General features: G+C 38.2%; 1 protein-coding gene across 4 annotated transcripts in view; it reads right to left on the bottom strand.

The window, feature by feature from the left end:
* The window catches only part of asic2 (acid-sensing (proton-gated) ion channel 2), a 369,375-nt gene that overhangs the window by 144,476 nt on the left and 206,680 nt on the right, over positions 1-18,219 (bottom strand). For 2 of the 4 annotated variants that reach the window (XR_001311388.1, XM_014022283.1), the window contains exon 1: positions 1,565-3,546. The exons of the other annotated variants lie outside the window; for them this stretch is intronic. Coding sequence is in view for 1 of the 2 variants with exons in the window: in XM_014022283.1 (XP_013877737.1) it covers positions 1,565-2,257 (693 nt within the window). In the remaining variant the exon portion in view is untranslated. Of the gene's footprint in view, positions 1-1,564; positions 3,547-18,219 lie in introns of those variants that run through there. 4 annotated transcript variants of the gene reach the window in all.

Here is an 18,219-nt window from a genome sequence, read left to right as displayed (position 1 = left end):
CCCCCCCGACTGCACCAAATCAAGGCCTCACATCAATAAACTCTGACCATAAACTCTGAATATGATTGTACTGTAAATTATTGCTTTTAGAGGGAAGAAAGGGGTAATTTTGTCTGGTTCAATGACACTTTGAAACGCCAGTCACAAACTCATATTTGAAAGTTTCTGTATGTTCATTGAGACAGAAAAACACACGAGAATCCGCCTCAACAAAGCTGCACACACAACAATGCTATACTTTTTCTGCCTGCCTTTTCAAAAATGATATTTGTTTCTCATAACAAAAGTGCATGAAAAGAACAAACCATGAATAAATAAAAACCAGGTTTAAATGACTTATATAAACCAGATAAAATGGGCTCCACATTTTCATTTTACTCGGTGTGTGTTAGAAACTATTCCCATGTCTGATTATTATCCCTCCTTTGAAATCTTTATGCACTGGATCCGTTTCTGAAAAGAATATTTCATCTTCTCTGGAGCATAAAAATAACTTGGGACTGTATATAAATGTTAAAAATTAGGTAGAAACTGGATTAAGTAACCCATATTAAAATCAGGTTCAATATTTCACCATGAGGTACACTAAAAGATAAGCTTTTACATGAAATAATCATTTTTATAATAACATTGGTACTGTAGATTATCATTACAAGAGATACATTTCATTGCATTTGTCTCACAGCAAGAATATTACAGTTTGTACCAAATAATTAAACTCAACTTTTTTCACACAGCCAGGACTGAGATGTGTTTTAATGTGTTAAAATGACAAATTGTCAGAAAGAAACACGCTTTGACTCCTTCACCTCAATTAAAAACACCTTGAATACCAATATTCACAACAATATTATTATTTTTTAAGGGGGGGTTGTGAATGCATTACATTCAGACACAGAAAAATATGTCAAGGAAAGATTACTGGGAACATCTACAGACTCAAAAACCAGCATACCAAACAGTCGCCATACATAAAAATAATTTGACGCCAAGGTAGTAAATTTTATCTTCCTAAATAACCGATACCATGGATTAGAATTGCGCCGATTTATCTGCGCTGATTTACCTAATTTTGGGAGATGGGCCAATTCTCAGATAATATCAGTGGAAAAGATCAAATAGGTCTGAAAATCAGCCACTGTCTATTCTGCTCTGCTCTACCTAATGTCCAGTTAAAATAAGTTTGTATTGTTTCAAGGGTAATGTTCAATGTATTTCAATAAAATAACATTGGAACATGAAGTTGTATTGTGAAGATTTATTGTGACCTTATACCATCTGACAGTGTCAGTTATTTAAAAAATCAGAATTGGCCAAATCAGAATTGGCAGTTCAGACTTTTTTAAAGATCGGTGATTGGAGATTGGCCAACAAACTCTAATCGGTGCACCCTTACCATGGATGTTAGTTGGTGATCATAGCTACTCATTTAAGTGTTTTTTACCTGTGGAACACTGCAGTCCTTTCCATGTTTGGGTAAGTGATTAACTAGATAACTTTAAATTGATATTCAGGCTGCTTCACATTTAGCTGTTAACATAAACAGAAGAAAAACTGGACTTACAGAGGAGAAGTTGTGAGCTCCACAGGGCTCTCCTTTGTATTTGCAGGAGAGAAGCATTTCATCCAGCTGGTGGCTCAGTCGGTCCATAAACTCCAGGTTGGTTCCTTCAAAGTTCCTGGGTGGCAGAAATAGCCTGAAGTCTGAGAGTTTTCTGAACCAGGCCAGGCGGTCCTCCTGCAGCAGGTCCAGGACCATGGGCCTGACTGTCCGGTTGGCCAGCAGAAGGCCGAGCCAGTGGCCGGCGAAGTACAGGTCGCTCTTTGTGAGCTTGTAGAGCCGAATAGGATTGTTGTTGCAGATGGTGACGGCGGGGAAAGCCAGTTCTTTGGCCCATTCGGTGTGGACTCGGGTGTATGTGGGGAAGGAGAGCCAGTGAAGAAGACGGTTGGAGGACCAGGATAAAAGCAACCCCAGCGAGGTGCAGAGGGCCAGCAACCAGAAGGCCCTGCGGCCAACTGAGCCACCGGGGACACAGACATGCCGCAGGCCGTGGAGACGTGTCCTTGACAGCAGAGTGGTTGTGACCTGAGCCAGAGTCGGCTTCGTGTGACGTCGCTTGCGACCCTTTCTAATCATGGCCGGGGATCCCCTCCGGAGACAGTGCCCCTCCAGGGCCATGGCTGCCCACAGCGCTCCTACAACCGCAGGAGAGGCTTCATTTCCCAGCCAGGCCTCAGGGGCTGGGGCCCACATGTAGCTCCAGGATAAATCCACTACTGTAATCTACACATGGATATGCATTTGGCCACTACTAGCCCATTCAGTCACAACCACATTGGTACCACACACTCTGTGAAAGGACCCTCACATGCGTGTTCTGAAGTCCTCTTCCGATGATGAACTCAGCAGCTGATGCTTGTTGGTCTCCTTTCAATGTTCTCCAAGTCTGAAAAGCTCTCGTATCGTCCAACTCAGCAGGGAAAAAGAGAAAAATCAGAGGCGAATATGCTCTAAGCGAGGGGTCTTCTACATGAATGAGTCCGGAGTCCACGGCAGTTAGTGAGACGGTGAACAAGAGATGATGAGACAGAGAGCAAATGAAAACAAGAAAAGGCAAAGAGAGGAGAGAAGGGAAAAGAGAGGGCAAATGCAAAGCTGAGGACGAAAACAGACAGAAGAGAAGAAAAATAAAAACAGAGATGAGTGGAGGGGCTGGTCAATGAGAGCTTGCCTCGTTCCAGATTTTTAGAGTCGCAGAGATGTTTTGATCCACGTCCAAACTTGGATGCACAAATGTCTCCAATCCTCATTTATTTTCTGTCCCACTGTGGACTCTCCTGCTTCTCAGATTTAAGCTCCTCTGGGGACAGCAGGATCATTTCGTCCACAGTCAAAGTTAGAAACAGACAGCACACTTTCACCTGGAGCAGCACGTCTCGTGCACATTCATGAACATGCACAGTGCTTTCCTGCAGGACACCACACCGAGGCTGATCTGTTCTGTGAAAAATCCGATCTCCGTGTTTCTCGCCACCTTTTATCCGTCCCCCGTCATTCACTCTTCCTCCTCTTCCTCCCTAGTTTTGCTCTCCGACTCAAAGACAGCATCTCTCATCTTGGTATTCCTCTCATGCCTCTGCTCCTCGTTCTAAAAATACTCCCTCCAAATCAAATCTATCAACTTGCCCTGGCGCTCCTCCTCTTCTCGTCTTGTGTCAGTTCAGTCCTGTAGTCTCAGCCGTCTGTTGGACTCCCCCTTCTTCTTCTTTGCCACTTTCTGTGCGCACTCTCATGCTTCTCTCGCAGTCAGAAGAGGCTTCTCTGTGCGTTTTCCTCGCTCTGTGTCCTTGTCTCGCAGCTTTCTCCCTGCTCTGAATGACTTCTCTCTCCTCTGTGATCGCTCTGTTTGTCCCGCCTCCCTCTCTCGCGCATTTTCCTCCTGTTTTCAGGCAGCTTTCCCCCCCGGTCGCAACTCTACCGCTCCTCCTGCGCCACAGCTCCGTCCACACAGCCGGTGAGCCCGTCACTGATGAGAGCGCCTGTCTCTCTCTGTGTGCTAACTCGCGCCGTCCTTCACCCCCCTCCGTTTGTCTGCTGCTGCCGAGCAGCCCCCAGAACCACCAGAAATGGCTGTCTGCATGCAGCATATTACGGTCACAGACTGCCGTGGATTTGTTTTTAATTGGTGAAAATTCGTTTGCATGCAAACAATTAAGGATAAAGTTACAAAAATACTGTTAAAGTTTAAGAAGCGGTCTTTTGCATTTTATTTTCTGACTAAACTGACCCCGACGTCACTCTCATTCTGCTTTTTTTTTTTCAGCTCCAGTTTGGCTGTGGTTGTTAAACAAAACTCAAATTTATATTTTTAGAACCTTTGATAAAGTGTTGGAACTGTTCTCAAGAAAAAAAAATCTAATTGTGAGAGTTCAAAAAGTTGGAAAGGAATACAATAACATCAGTGGCAGAATAAAAATCAGTGCAGACACAACCGCAGCGGTAATCAGGAGCTGAGGAATGAATAAAAATAGCAATAATCAGAGCAGCAGCTGACAGGGATGCTTTAGATCGAGCTACTTGAATAATTTAGTTCTGACAGGCAGAGGTAAATGTACAGAAAAATAAAACACAAATGAAAGAAGCCTGATGAAAAACTGGAGATTGTTTTGTCGGATAAACTAATAGATGCAGTATTATATTTATATATTTTTTTGAAATCGTGTTAGAAAATCTAATTTTACAAAGTGGTTCAGGTCTGACTGGTCAGATCGTCTGGAAGTTCCTGCTCAGATCTGTATATTTTCAGGATGCTCTTCTGCTCTGTGACGTATTTATAGTTTTAGTTTTGTCACCATTGTTCACTTTGAAACAGCAACATGCGGATCAATACTGAATTATTAATACCACCAATACAAGAACTTTATGTTCTAGAATCTATACTAAAATCAAACATCGATGATACTTCAGTCATTTCAGGTAATGTATCATAAACAGGAACACAGTGAAAAGTAAATTAACTATTGAAATCATGTCTAAATCATAAGTGCTTGGAGGGAACTACTTTTTCTTCCGCCTGGGCTAAGTCACTCGGATGTTACATATTCATTATTCTCATGTTATGTTCATGTATTGAAATTTAAGACTCAAGTTTAATTTTTTTAGTAGTTCTTGATAATCAAACTGTAGTTTTTCATGGTTTTATTATTTAACTTACTTTTTATTATTTAAAATAACATTTTCACATATTTTGTATGATTGTGCATCTGTTTTTTTTTTGTATCTGCTCTGCTGTATTATAAATGAGGACACTACATCAATATACTGAGTGTCAAAATAAATTACTCTGATGTCATCCACTTCAACTTCACGATTTATCAGGACACATTAGGTTGGTGTAAAAGGTGTATTTGCACAAAGTATCAGTGTCGGATCAGCATCASATATCAGCCTGAGTTTTGCTCGGTATCAGAATCGTAAAGGAAATCGGTGACAGCAAACATCACTTCTCTAAAACACCACCGGCTTTTTTCTTCTCTCTCTTTTGGTGACCTTTATTGGTYCATTACTGCCACCATCTGGTCAGGAATGTGGACAATCAACTAAAAAAAAGACGAAGTTACTCGGAGACTACAACTGAACTATTTAAAGAAGCGTCACCACACGTTTGGCCAATTTATTTCATGAAGCTCAGATGAGAATGGTATGTAATTCTTATGTATTGATGCGAGAAAAACCTTCCAGATTATTATTTATTGACTTAAAATGTGTCATTTGTAACATTTTTTAAAAAGATTTACTGGTGGGCAAATCTACAAAAGTCATAAAGAGCAATTTTGCTCAATTTAGAAGAATTATTGGTGGATATTTTCTAACTGATAAACTGAACTTTAGATACAGTTTTATATCTTTAACTTTGTGATTGATTGCAGTCATTTATTTTAAAAGGAAAATCAACAAGTCTCAAACTCATTAACATTCAGTCATGTATCTTTCACAGAGGAGACCGTTTTGTCCCTGATATATAAAAAAGAAATATGATGAAATTAATTTTGTGATTTCTTAATTAAACACCCTCTGGCTCTTTTGCTACTTTAGATAGAGATGAGGGGAAATAAAGAGAAAGTCAACATTTTGTCAAAGCCTGCAGTTTGTGACAGCTCTAAATTAATTTCGCATTTACAGTTTTACAGTTATGTTAAATTAGGCGGTATGTTTGCAAAATGAAAAAAATAGTTAAACGTCAAATGTTATGCAAGACTGGCTGCATGTGCAAGAATGTTTTGACATAAAAGTCTGGTTCAGTGTTCAGCAACATCAACACTGAAATGTGTTACAAGTGGAATAAAAACCTCTAATACTCTACTATACTAATACTTTCAGGCAATTTCAAAGGACATTAATTGTATAAATCCGAGCTAACACCAAGCTCGTACATATTACTAGCTCACAAAAGAAGAAAGGCAAGAACCAGAACTGAGAACAAAAATAAATAAATAAAAAAACTTTAATGTATAATTCATTTCAGACCAAATTACCAAACAGGAAGGAAGAATTGGGAAGTCAAATGCACGCACATGCACACTCTGAATTCTTCTAACAATAAATGTACAACAGTGGAATACACAAACACAAATACACACTCAAAGCCTTCAGCTAGATCCAGAGGCAGCCTTCCAGAACCAGAGGCTGAATAATTAGCTTAGAGCCATAAAGAGGGTTTCTGGGTCCAACTCTGCAGCCAGTGTAAAGAACACCTCAAAGCCTTAYCATATTCAATTTGCAATCCTAAAGCATGTGGGAAATCACAGATTAATTAGGGATATAGCCGAGCCAAGCGTCGGATACAATTACACAGCAGCCTCTAACTAAGCCGTGGCATTTATATTCATGTATGTTTTCATCTGCGGCGCTCTCCAAGATCAAAGGACGCWCTGCAGTGAACCGCTTCAAACAGGAAGTAAACGCCACAATAAAACGTTCACAAATTCATGTTGTTGTGTGGACGGTTTCAGGGAAACTTRGGTAAAAAGGCTCGATTGAACTACGATGGCCCAGCTAAGTTCGGCTTGGGTCAGCAGCTGGAGATGATTAACGAGGCTTACAGTGTGGTGCTCTTCTTGTTGGTGAACGTTCACGTATCCATCTYATTTAAAAAGAGAAAAGAATCAACCTTTAATTCTGTTTTTTATTTATATTTTGTGAACTGAATGCAGTTTTATCAAACACCTGCAGAAAACTTCAGACAAAACATTTAAAATTCTACCATTCCCCAGGATCGTATGATGAACTAGAAAAAAATTTTTCTGCAAAAATACAGCTGAAATGCCAAAGGCTGAATGGTATCGCTGAAATATGTTAAAGAGGCTAAAAATTGTCAAAATTAAAACAAGCAGAATGGAACTAAAACTTCAAAATGGCTAAACAGTAGCTGAAAGCAAAAACTCTCAAAACACAGCGAATAGCTAAAATCAGCAAAACAGTAGCTAAACTGATACTGAATTACAAAAACCAGCAAAACAATAGTTAAAAGCTAAAATTAACKAAATGGTAGCTAAAATGTAAATACTGCAGAATATACGGTAAATGATACAACCAACAAAATAATAGCTAAATTTTAAATTTCGAAGTAGCTGAAAGATTAGAAGTGGCTAAAATTGTAAAATCATTACAGAAGCAACAAGCTTAAATTTGCAAAACCATAATGAATAGCTAAAATTAGCAAAATAGTAGTTAAGTTAAATTTTGCTAAATTATAACCAAAATGTAAAAACAGCAAATAAGTTACTAAATGAAATAAAAACAGCCAAACTGTAGCTAAACACTAAAATTAGCAAAAATATAGTTAAAAGCTAAGATTAGCAAAATGGTAGAAACTAGTTTAAATCAGCAAAGCTTTAAAGTAGCTACAACCTAAAACAAGTAAAACAGCAGTTAAAAACTAAAATTAACTAAATGGTAGATACAAGCTAAAATTAGCAAAGCTTTAACTAAAAGTAAAAATTTGCTCAAAAGCAGAGTTGTAAAGTAACTAAGCACAAACACTTTGTTACTGTACTTAAGTAGAATTTTTGGTTATCTGTACTTTACTTGAGTAATTATTTTTCAGTCTACTTTTTACTTCTACTTCTTTCATTTTAAAAAGGCAATTAGTAGAAAGTCATTACTTGCATTTCATTTTTGCTTGTTTTCATTCCAGCTTGTTATTGTAAAAAACATAAATATTATCCATATAAACTGTGCCTCCTATAAAGTGAATTTAACTGTGGCTGAATGAGAAGTATAAATATATAAAACTCTGATAGCATATTAGTTTGTACACAAACAAATCATGTCACACTGCAGCAGGACATAATCATTAAAATAAAAGGACTGTACTTAAGAAGTATTTGTATTTCATGAATTTATATTATTACATTTGGCCGCAGCCTGTGGTTAGATTTTTATTTTGGAGAAATGCAGCCATGATGTTTGTAAAAATTGAAACAACTAGTACATACTAAATTTAACAAATTAATTATTTTAATACGATATAGTAATTTCTACTTTTTTTGGATGGAGGTCACCTGCTAATAAATATCATTACAGAAAAACTACCTGCTCATTTTAAATCAATACTTTTACTTTTAATATTTTAGTACAAAAAATATCAGATACTTTAAGCCTTTTACTCAAATAATATTCCTAAAGGAGACTAACTTATACCAAAGTAATTTTTTGGTAAGATACTTGTACTTTTACTCAAGTATCACTTTGTGGTACTTTATACAACACTGCTCAAAAGTAGCTACAACTTAACACCAGTAAAACAGTTATAAACTAAACTTAGCAAAATCATAGCTAAAARGTAAATATAGCGGAACAGATGCTAAATGATAAAACCAGTAAAACAACAGTTAAAGCTAAAATCAACAAAACTGCAGATACTAGCTATAATTAGCAAAGCCATAAAAAACAAAAAATCATCACAATATCTAAAACCACTCAACAGTAGCTGAAGCTCAAATTAGCTAAACAATGACTTTAAAGCTAAAATTACAACAATGMAAAATTCCCTTTCATAGAAACAAAAATGTTCAATATTAAAATATACTGTAAATATTTTAAAATGTGTGGTTACAAAAGCCAAAAGTCACAGCAGCTGTTTCCAGGCAGAGCTGAATGTTTTGATGCTAAAATCARTGAAGTGGCTGAAGACCAGAGAGGTGTCCGCCTCACAGTATTAATACAGTACAAGTCATCTGTAATAAGGACTAAAGTCAAATGAATAATGAGAGCTGCTCACGGGTTCATAAAGCCACGATGAGAAGCCTCTGTAGTCTGACAGTGGAGGCTCTGTTGGGGCTTGTCCATCATCTCCGAGTCGCTGCTGCAGATAATAACATGTTGAGCTCAGTCAGCCTTTGTGACCAGAACGCTGCTAACATTAACAAATTACCCATGGGCGGATTCATCAGCACTCCGAACAGTACATACAGGCGGAGAATGCCGCAGTGCTCATCAGCATTGTTTCATTTTCTCCTCAATATTTAACCTTAAACCCGCTGCTGGGCTTTGCATTAACATAAAGAATCTCTTTGGTGCTGCTGATGCAAGCGAAACTGTCCCGCCGCATTTTCCTCCTGTAGATGATGGCGTCCTTGGTTTATGGTTGCAGCTGTTCTGGTAATCCATAAGTGTCATGTTGAACACGCTGAACATTAAATCTCTACCAGACACTTATCTGCTYCGAGCATTACTGGCCACTCGTGGAGGACTTTTTAAAATAAACGAACAATAAGCGCAGCGTGCAGTTTTTGTTGGTTTTACAATCTACATTCGTCTCCAGCTCGACCTTGTGGGGTCAACGCTGCTTTGTCGTAGATCCATCTCATTTGTCACATTTCATGCCAAACTAAAATCACGTTGTGATGATCATGGTCCAYTAAAAACATCTAAACTTTACCAGACGCATTATTTAAAACCTTTTAAATGAACAGAAAAATCCTACATTTATAAATCTGATTAATTGTTCATGAGATAAGTCTTTTACACGGACGCTAAAAGACAGTATTTTAATAGAAGAAGGTCACACACAGAAGCAACCTGTGGAGCTCAGTTTACTTGTCGACAGCACAAAATGTCAGTTCTGTCAAGACAGGAGGTGATGTGCATCAAAAAGAAATTACATGAAGAAGTAAAAAGCCTCTGCAGGTAAAAGCYAACAGTTTGCAGTGTAGAGAGAAGCTGTAATTTAGCTGTCACACACAGAAAGTAGGCTTCTCCACTGAGTTAACAAGAAACCACTGCATGCATATGTCATGCATATGCATTTAATTTGAGATTTATCCCGATAGCAGGTGAAGAAAGATTTATCCAGCCGGTACTGCAGCTCACACAGCTTCTTTGTGGACGTTAACTTAACAACGAAACGTTAAGAATTTCTGAAGGGGAAACTTGAAGATGCAACTTGGAAAATAAAAATGGATCGTTTTCATTTTAATCGTTTCTCTCAAACAGAACCAAGCCATGAGGAATACACAACCAAAACAAATACTGTACTACAGCATCAGTCCGTAAAGTGCCCATGACATCAAATTTTTGTGATAAACATGAAYGCATTTTTGAAAGGATAACARTGATAACATATTGCTAAATAAATTTCATACCGCTGAGATGAACAGTTGTTGAGATATTTGCATGTGAAGTAACAGGAAGTGATGTCAAAGGGGAATGTCTGCGTGTAAACTGAGAATGGACTACTTTGGGATACCTCCAGCGCAAAGCATCATGGTCCAGTTTGGGGGCATCCGGTGCTGGTGTATGAATTAAATGACTGTGAAATACTTGTGTGTTTGTGCAACAATGATCACAGATACATGAAAATTTGAAAAAATTTTGGATTATTTCATATGTTGGCCATCTTGAATTGTAACGACTAAACATAGATTGGACATGTGTGCATCCTCTCCAGGTTTCATTCAAATTTGTTCKGTGGTTTACAAGATATTTTGCTAACAAACACAAATGCACACTAACAGGAAAAAACATTATTGTTCTTTTTGCTGAAGGCAGTCAAAAATCCATTTGTTTTCATTAGAAATAACCAAAACATCAACAGGACTGGTTACTTTGGTGCCTTTTGGATTCAAAGTGATTCTTCGTTAGTTTAGAAATCCACAATAACAAATTTTAAAGACAACTTTAGCCACCCAGGAAATCCTTGGCATAAAAAAGACYTTATGTTCCAAGTTACAAAGTGCTGTGTTGTTTACGCAGCTGAATTCCCATCTCTGAGATGATACCATCAYCTCTGGTTACTCTAATAGGCGTTCCCAGCTGACACCACCTAAACACTGTCTGACAGTTCGGCAGTGTTCCAGCTGCACTCTGCTCACACATCCCTGGRCTCCGCAGCTCACACTGGACATCCGAACGCTCGGCTGCTAATCTTAATCCAGTACTCCTCATGCTACACGGGTTTGGTGAAAAGGAGAAGGATATTTATGTTCTAACATGCATGTTTTTGGTCTGTTGAAAGAGATCATTGAAGTGTGTCTTTTTGTTGTAAAGCGGCAGCTCTAACAACAGAGTTTAACGATACATAGATTCACATTAATACATCGATTCAATGATTGATTCAATTATACCAAYGCAAAACAAAAACATCAATCCATATCTTCATCATATGCCAATCTAACAATCATTTACTGAATGATTGTGTTGATGGGTATATAATAACGCATCATATCGATCACAGACTTGTGAACTATAATCGTATCATGACCGATTTTCATGACAGGTTTTCAAATGAAGAAATATTGTATCATCATCCAAACAAATCATTATAAAGCTGCTGATTTACACCCCTGCTGATTGCTACATCACCTTAGTAAAAAAAATTGCACATCATTTCCTGATTGCATCAGCTTTAGGGTCAGATTTCTTTTATCATCACTTACATTACAGAACTGTCATGATAACAAATTTTGCTGGATGATAAATTCTCACGATAAACGATAATATTGTTTGGAAACAATTTGAAACTGATATAAAGACACACACACACACACACACACACCTACCATGTCTCTCTGTCCTTGTGGGGACTTTACATTGACTTCCATTCATTTTTTGGAAATTTTATATCCTAAACCTGACCATTTACCCTAAAATTAACTTCACAGGTTAACCTAACCCTAAAACTAACCTAAACTCAATTCACACCTTCATCCTAAACCCAACCCCCCCACCCGAAATCAGCCTCTGAAGGCTGCATTTTTCTGAAAAATCGTCCCCACCAAGTAGCAAAAACAAGAGTGCACGCGCACGCACACACACGCCGTTTAAGATGCTTACAAATTTACATACATGAAAAGTAAACTGAACTGGACCAGAAGTTGTAACATTAATTCCCACCTTCTCTATCCAAACCAGTGTGATTTATTCTTATTTATTCTCTTACTGTGTCTTCCTCTGGCTTTATGAAGTATTTGCAGTCACCCACCCACTGCTTACCAAGTTTATCGAAGTTCAATTGTTAAAGCTGATTGGAACAATTAAGATTTAAAATTGTTTTTACTTACATTATCTTGTTTGTAACTTTAAATCATGRTTTTCTTGACATTATTTAATTCAGCTGAAATTAAATCAATTTAAACTCCAAACCAAATATCTTTTGACCTGTGTTTTCTTTGGAGGGACTAACAAGCTGCAGAGAGCACTCTCTATCCTCACAGCAACTTGTGTGTCAGACTCTGACTCAGCAAATGTCAGCAAAGTTCAGCCTGTTGATCCCGTTAGCTCAAAGCACTGATTCTTCACGTGAGACCTCACTCTGATCTCCACTTCAGAGGTAGTGTTCGACCCTGCTGGATAGAATCGTTTTTTTTTTATTTTTTTAAAAAGGCCATTTTGAACCACTTTATTTAAAGAACTCAAGATATGTACATGGGTGTAGCGGTTTCAACAGATGAAGACTTTAAATTCCGTTTTTGAGCTTTACAGTCAACCTCCAAGGGTTTGTTCCCTCTTTGATGACACATCAAGGCTTGTGTTTACTGTCGTGGCGTTGTCATGTCTTTTATCACGGGGTTTGTCGTGTGGTTCCCATGGTAACAGGCGCTCCGGCTTGACCCACAGAAATGGGCYAGGCGAACATGGTAGGAGCTAATGAACACCCTCCGCTCCCTTTCTTTGGCTTATGTTTCGTTTCGTCTCTTTACTGCGACTCAAAGGTGATTACAATGGAAATGAACCTGTCCCCATCTCTGCTCCAAATAATAAAGAAAAGGATAAAGAAAATCTCGGCGAGGGAATAGAGAGCTCAGAGCAAAGTCTGCCACAACAGTTCCAGCTAATGATGCCATTAGTGCTACGGAGCAGCACAATCAATCAGAGAAGTGATTAGCATGGGCATGTAGAGAGAGCCGGACCATTAGTCAGATGTGCTGTGTATAACCTTCAGGACTCTGAGCGCTGAGAAACAGCGTTTCACAGATTTAGAGGAGAAAAACTGTCATTTTAATGATGTGTAAAACAACACCGTTACATGTTGACCAAAGTCTTGAGGAATAAATAAAACAGCATCAATATCTCAAAAGATAAAAATAAATAAATAAAAGTTCAAGGTGCTGGAAAGTTGTCTGACTCGAGCTAACTTTTCCTCTCTGCGACTTGTAAAACATTGATTGTGTACTCCTGAGCAGACACTTGTGAAGACTTTCTGCTGCATAATAAAAGAGGAGGAAAACTAGGTTAGTCAGAGGATCTGATGCTGAAACAGCAACACTTTCAGCCTCACGCTAAGCCAGGCCAGATGAGGGTGCTGAGGTGAAGCAAGAGAGAAAACAGACCAGAGCGTGATAATCCACCAGGAATTATTCATGTTCTTTACTTTAAATTAACTATGTGGGTTTTAGCTCTTTAAAGTAACAGGATGTAGCCAGAGTTTACAGTAGAGTTTCAGACGGAAGTAGCTGCAGGCTATTATCAAATTGAAATGTGTGAGCAAATGTCAGCTCAGTTAATTTCATTCAAATGGAAGCTTTACCCAAAAACTGATGCTATTTATTCACACATTGACTAGTTATTGTTGGTAAAGTTTACTTGATGCAGGTTTTATGAGACCATGGCTACGTTCACACTGCAGGTCTTAATGCTCAGTTCTGATTTTTTGAAAAAATCCGATCTTTTTGTGTGAACGTTCACATTACATTTTAAATGTGACCTGCATCAGACCCCTGTGTGAACGCTACACAGCACTGATGTGACACGCATGCGCAGTAAACGACGTGACGTCTCATCAGCCGGCTTGTTTGTTTACAGAGCTAGCATGGATGCTACATTTTGCACATCGTATCTGAAGTTGTTGTTTAATCAGAGTAGATTAAATAATTATCTGACATCTTGTTTAGTCAGTGTTTATAACTGAACCTGCCTCTGACCGGGATGCTCCAGTGAAGCTTTTTTTTTTTTTAAAGAAACTACGAGCTGGAAAAAAGTATCGGCCAAGTATCGAACTTTAGGATAGATACTCTCCGCGACCCAGGCTGGACATGTTATTATCAAACTATCTACGTGGAAAATGAAAAGTAAAAAGATGAAHCAACTGGACTTGTGTTTTGGAGCTGTAAACACATGGAGCTACAGATTTAAACAGCGAGACTTGAGGTTAGTGTCTTATCGATCCTTCACCCCCTCCTCCTGATGAAAAAGTCAGATGAATGTGACATGAGCGTTCACACTGCAGTCACTTTGAAAACATCAGATATGTATCCGATTTAAAACCACATACTGAAACGGCCTGGGTCGGATTTGAAAAAATCGGATTTGTCACGTTCAGACTGTCATAAAAAGTCGGATATGAGTCAGATGGGTCAAAAAAATCGGATTTGGGTCGGATTTGCCTGCAGTGTGAACGTAGCCTATGAGAATATTCAAAAATGCAATTTAGCCAGAGGAGTTTGTGTCAATCTAAAATGAAGCAATAGATTTTCTTTACTTGTAGCTACAGTCTATATTTAGATGACAAGCAGAGCAAGATGCATTACCAGAGAAGTCAGACAAAGCTCTGTAATTTATGTGAGGGTGCTTAACCAAAGTAATGATGTTTTCCTAACCATAACCAAGTAGTTTCTACATTTTACTTTCAGGTTAAATGATAGCAAAGTTTGCAAAGATAACCCCAGCAGTGTAACGTTTTTCTTTGATTTACAACGTCAACCAGTGATCAGTGATGTTAATTATTATTCTACCTACTGTATGTGTCTAACTTCAATCAAAACAGTTTGGGGAGTAGGACAGCATAGGTCTGACCCACTGTCCCAAAGCCAAGATGAAAGGAACACTGCTCCTCCTGAATCCAGCGTTCCAAGTTCCTCTTAGCAAACCAATGGTACCCCCAGGACAGACGGGTAACTCCATGTCAAATCACTCATAGTAAGAGGAAATTTCAACCTTACCATCTCAGATTTTTATTAAACTTAGCATATTTGTTTGTTGTGATACCAAAGCACAGTAAATTAAACTTGAGGTCAATAAGACCAGTGGCTCCAGAGATAGGAGCCCCAAATATTTTAGTTTTCAGCAAAAATGGACATGTCCGCCTATATTCAACCTTAATTACCTCTGGAAGTACTGGGACCGTATCAATGGAAAGGTAATTTGATGAGGATTCCAAATCTGCCTTTACTTCTTTTATTTGAGCATGTTATGGTCAATTAAACGTTTGATTTTTCTTATGAACTTGATATTGCCCTTCCCTCACTTGTTATCTTGAACATATAAAAGTTTCAAAATCTTAATATTTTTTGTTTAGAAACAATTTTGATTAAAAAAATCCATATCGGCTGAAATTAATCATGATTCAATGAAATTRAAAATACTTTTTTGATCCCAAAGAAAAAATCCTTTTCCATAGTAAATGTATACAGCACAGACCAAAGGTTTGAACACATCTTCTCATTCAAAGAGTTTTCTTTATTTTCATGACCATGAAAATTGTAGATTCACATTGAAGGCATCAAAACTAAGAATTAACACATGTGAAATTATATACTTAACAAAAAAGTGTGAAATAACTGCAAATATGTCTTATTTTCTAGGTTCTTCAAAGTAGCCACTTTTTGCTTATTATTTTATTATTATTTGCTTATGTATTATGTAATTTTACTTTTATTATGTTTGCATGTATTAATGTTAAAATACATCTGAGTAAGCTATTAGGTTTCAGGTTCATCTTGCACCAGGAATGGGACACAGCTCTTTGGTTGAAAAAATGACCAGATAGCCATGAAAAATGGCCGCCGTGTCCCATTCAGAATGTGTCAGAAAAAACAATCAAAAAGTCCACAAAACAGGCTGGAGAGCAAGTAAAGATCTGGTCCATTGCTCCAAAGTCAGGATTTAATTTATCATGGGGAATTTCTGCCCTCAAACATTATGTTAACTCTCCTAAAGTAATTTAGACTTACACAAACTTTACTAACCATTAAAAAAAATACTAAATATTAATAAAACCAGCGCTGTCTCTTCATCTTTGTAGTGTTGTGAATTTGACACACTGGTTCAACATTTTAGCAGAAAAATAACTTTCCATRCCTCTTCATGCAACAGCTTATCAAGCAGCGGGAAGTTGCTGAACAGCAAACTTTTTGAATCACAGTTCACAGCAGGAACGCCAGCAGCGATGTAGCTGAAGGTGGAAATCATTTTRCTACGCTGTGAACACCGTCAAACAAAATAATTCCAGAAAGTCTGCACTCCTTGATCTTAAATTAAAATAATGTAGCCTGGTGATWGAAGCAGGTGCAGCAGGTCAAAGTTTTTCTCCTCAGAATAAATAAACTCAAGTGAATTTGTCCTCAGGCTGACAGTAGCTTCAATCTAAAAAGTAGCATAGGTTGAAGTTTTATAAAAATGTGTTTATCTCCTTTATATGAGAGTTTAATTGTTTCTTCACTTCAGCAGAAACATTTTCAGGTTTCTAATCTTCATGCAGCTTCTGTGATGATAAACATTTAATCTCTTCACACTCGAGGAGTGGGTGCTTCCCAGGGAGAGGGAGGAAAAGACGAATTTTGAAGAGAGGATGGGATTGAAGCGGAAGCTCAAGCTGGTGTCCAGCTGCTCCTTCAGGAAAATGTTGACCCTTCTGGGAATCTGTTTTTATTGCGGGGTGCCAGAAGAAGATTCCCTCAGCTCAGCAGTGCAAATACTCCCCTGAATTAAAGATGAGCTCAAGTTATTCCTCTGGACTGAAGTGACAGAAACAGGTTCAGAGTTTGCTGGTTGTTTTGGAGGCCTATCAGTTTTAAGTTATTTGCCTAAAAGGATTATTTATTTATCAGATCTCAGAGATCAGGTGGAGAAACAACAAACAGGGTCAGTAAYGGTGCCAATAAAAACAAAAACCATTGAAGTCTGTACTATCACTCCATAAAAAATAAAATTAAATAAAATTTATTGTATTATTATCTGCATTAAACACTGTAGAAACATTACAATGCCTGTAAAGGTCTTCTTTTTAAAGATCCAACTTTAAAATTGTTGACACTTAATTGTCAGCATGTTTTTGGTTTGCTGTCTGGGAGTGACAGACGCAGACATGTAGTTACCATGGTGACCATGCTGAACCACAAGGAGAWGCTTCAAAATACATTTTTATCCGGTTAGGCCAGTTGTGATAAGCAAAAAATCAATTAATTGCTCAATAAATTAAAATGAGGTTGATAATTTTCCTTTGTCTGCTTGTTTGTTTTCTTCGTGTCTTGTTGAGGYTTCTAGCAGTACTTGTAGGGWCAAAAGGTCGGAATAAGGGTCACYTAAACATCTGGTAGAACATTCTGGAAAAGTTGACATCATCAGCAGTCCACAAATACATTTAATAAGTGTGGATTGGGTGGTCTTAAATTTCCAGCCCATTCTGGGAAAAGCCCACCCTTTCCTGGCTTTGTATTATGACGAARAACTTGGGTATAAAAAGGTCTGGTTTCTAAATACGTCAGTTCAGTTTTGGATGTCTTTCCTGTCAGTTGAAACGTGTTGCTGAACTCAATAAAAAATTCCCTCTTCGGCTGGCCCAAAAGCAATGTCTCCTCTCTTTTTTCATCTTGACAGCAGAGATCTTCTCAGCCCCTTCAGTCTCCCTCTTTTTTACTCCTCTGTGGAGGGAGGAGTGAACTCTGGTTTCAGGTATTTTCCAGGTGAACAGTCTCTAACCTCTGTAACATAAGAGCCCCGTGAACAGGCGTCTAGCCAGAGGACCACCTTTGGTTTTCTGACACCTTTTTTCAGTTGGCGACGCCTCAGGGCACCACGATGAAACTTGGGTTTGCCAAGGTTTTTATTTATTTATTTACTTTGTACACTACGTGAGTTTCGTAAACTTAAATAAACTTCGTAAACAGAGTGCATTTGACTGAAATTATTTTATAAAGCAGAGGAAGACACCTGAAGAATAAATTGTGCCAGCATGGATACAGGCGCTGTGTACTGATGTTGTATGTTGTTTTCACAATATCCGGTCCAGGGGTCAGATTCACAGAGGGTTGCGTGGAAACCACACTAAAAGTAAACGTACGGCCAAAAGGAGAAAATGATGTACGCCAAAAAAATTTCAGATTTATAAAACCGTGCGTACGCATGTTTCTGCACCTTTCCTTTATAGATCACAGCTTCACCTCAGAGTTTGTGCACAAGGTCCCGCCTCAGGTTCTACCCTCTACACACCCACACTC

Source organism: Austrofundulus limnaeus, unplaced genomic scaffold (assembly GCF_001266775.1).
Source record: "Austrofundulus limnaeus strain Quisiro unplaced genomic scaffold, Austrofundulus_limnaeus-1.0 Scaffold4, whole genome shotgun sequence".
Taxonomy (NCBI): Eukaryota; Metazoa; Chordata; class Actinopteri; order Cyprinodontiformes; family Rivulidae; genus Austrofundulus; species Austrofundulus limnaeus.
The sequence above is the reverse complement of the archived record's forward strand: the minus strand, read 5'-3'. Positions and strand labels throughout refer to the sequence as shown.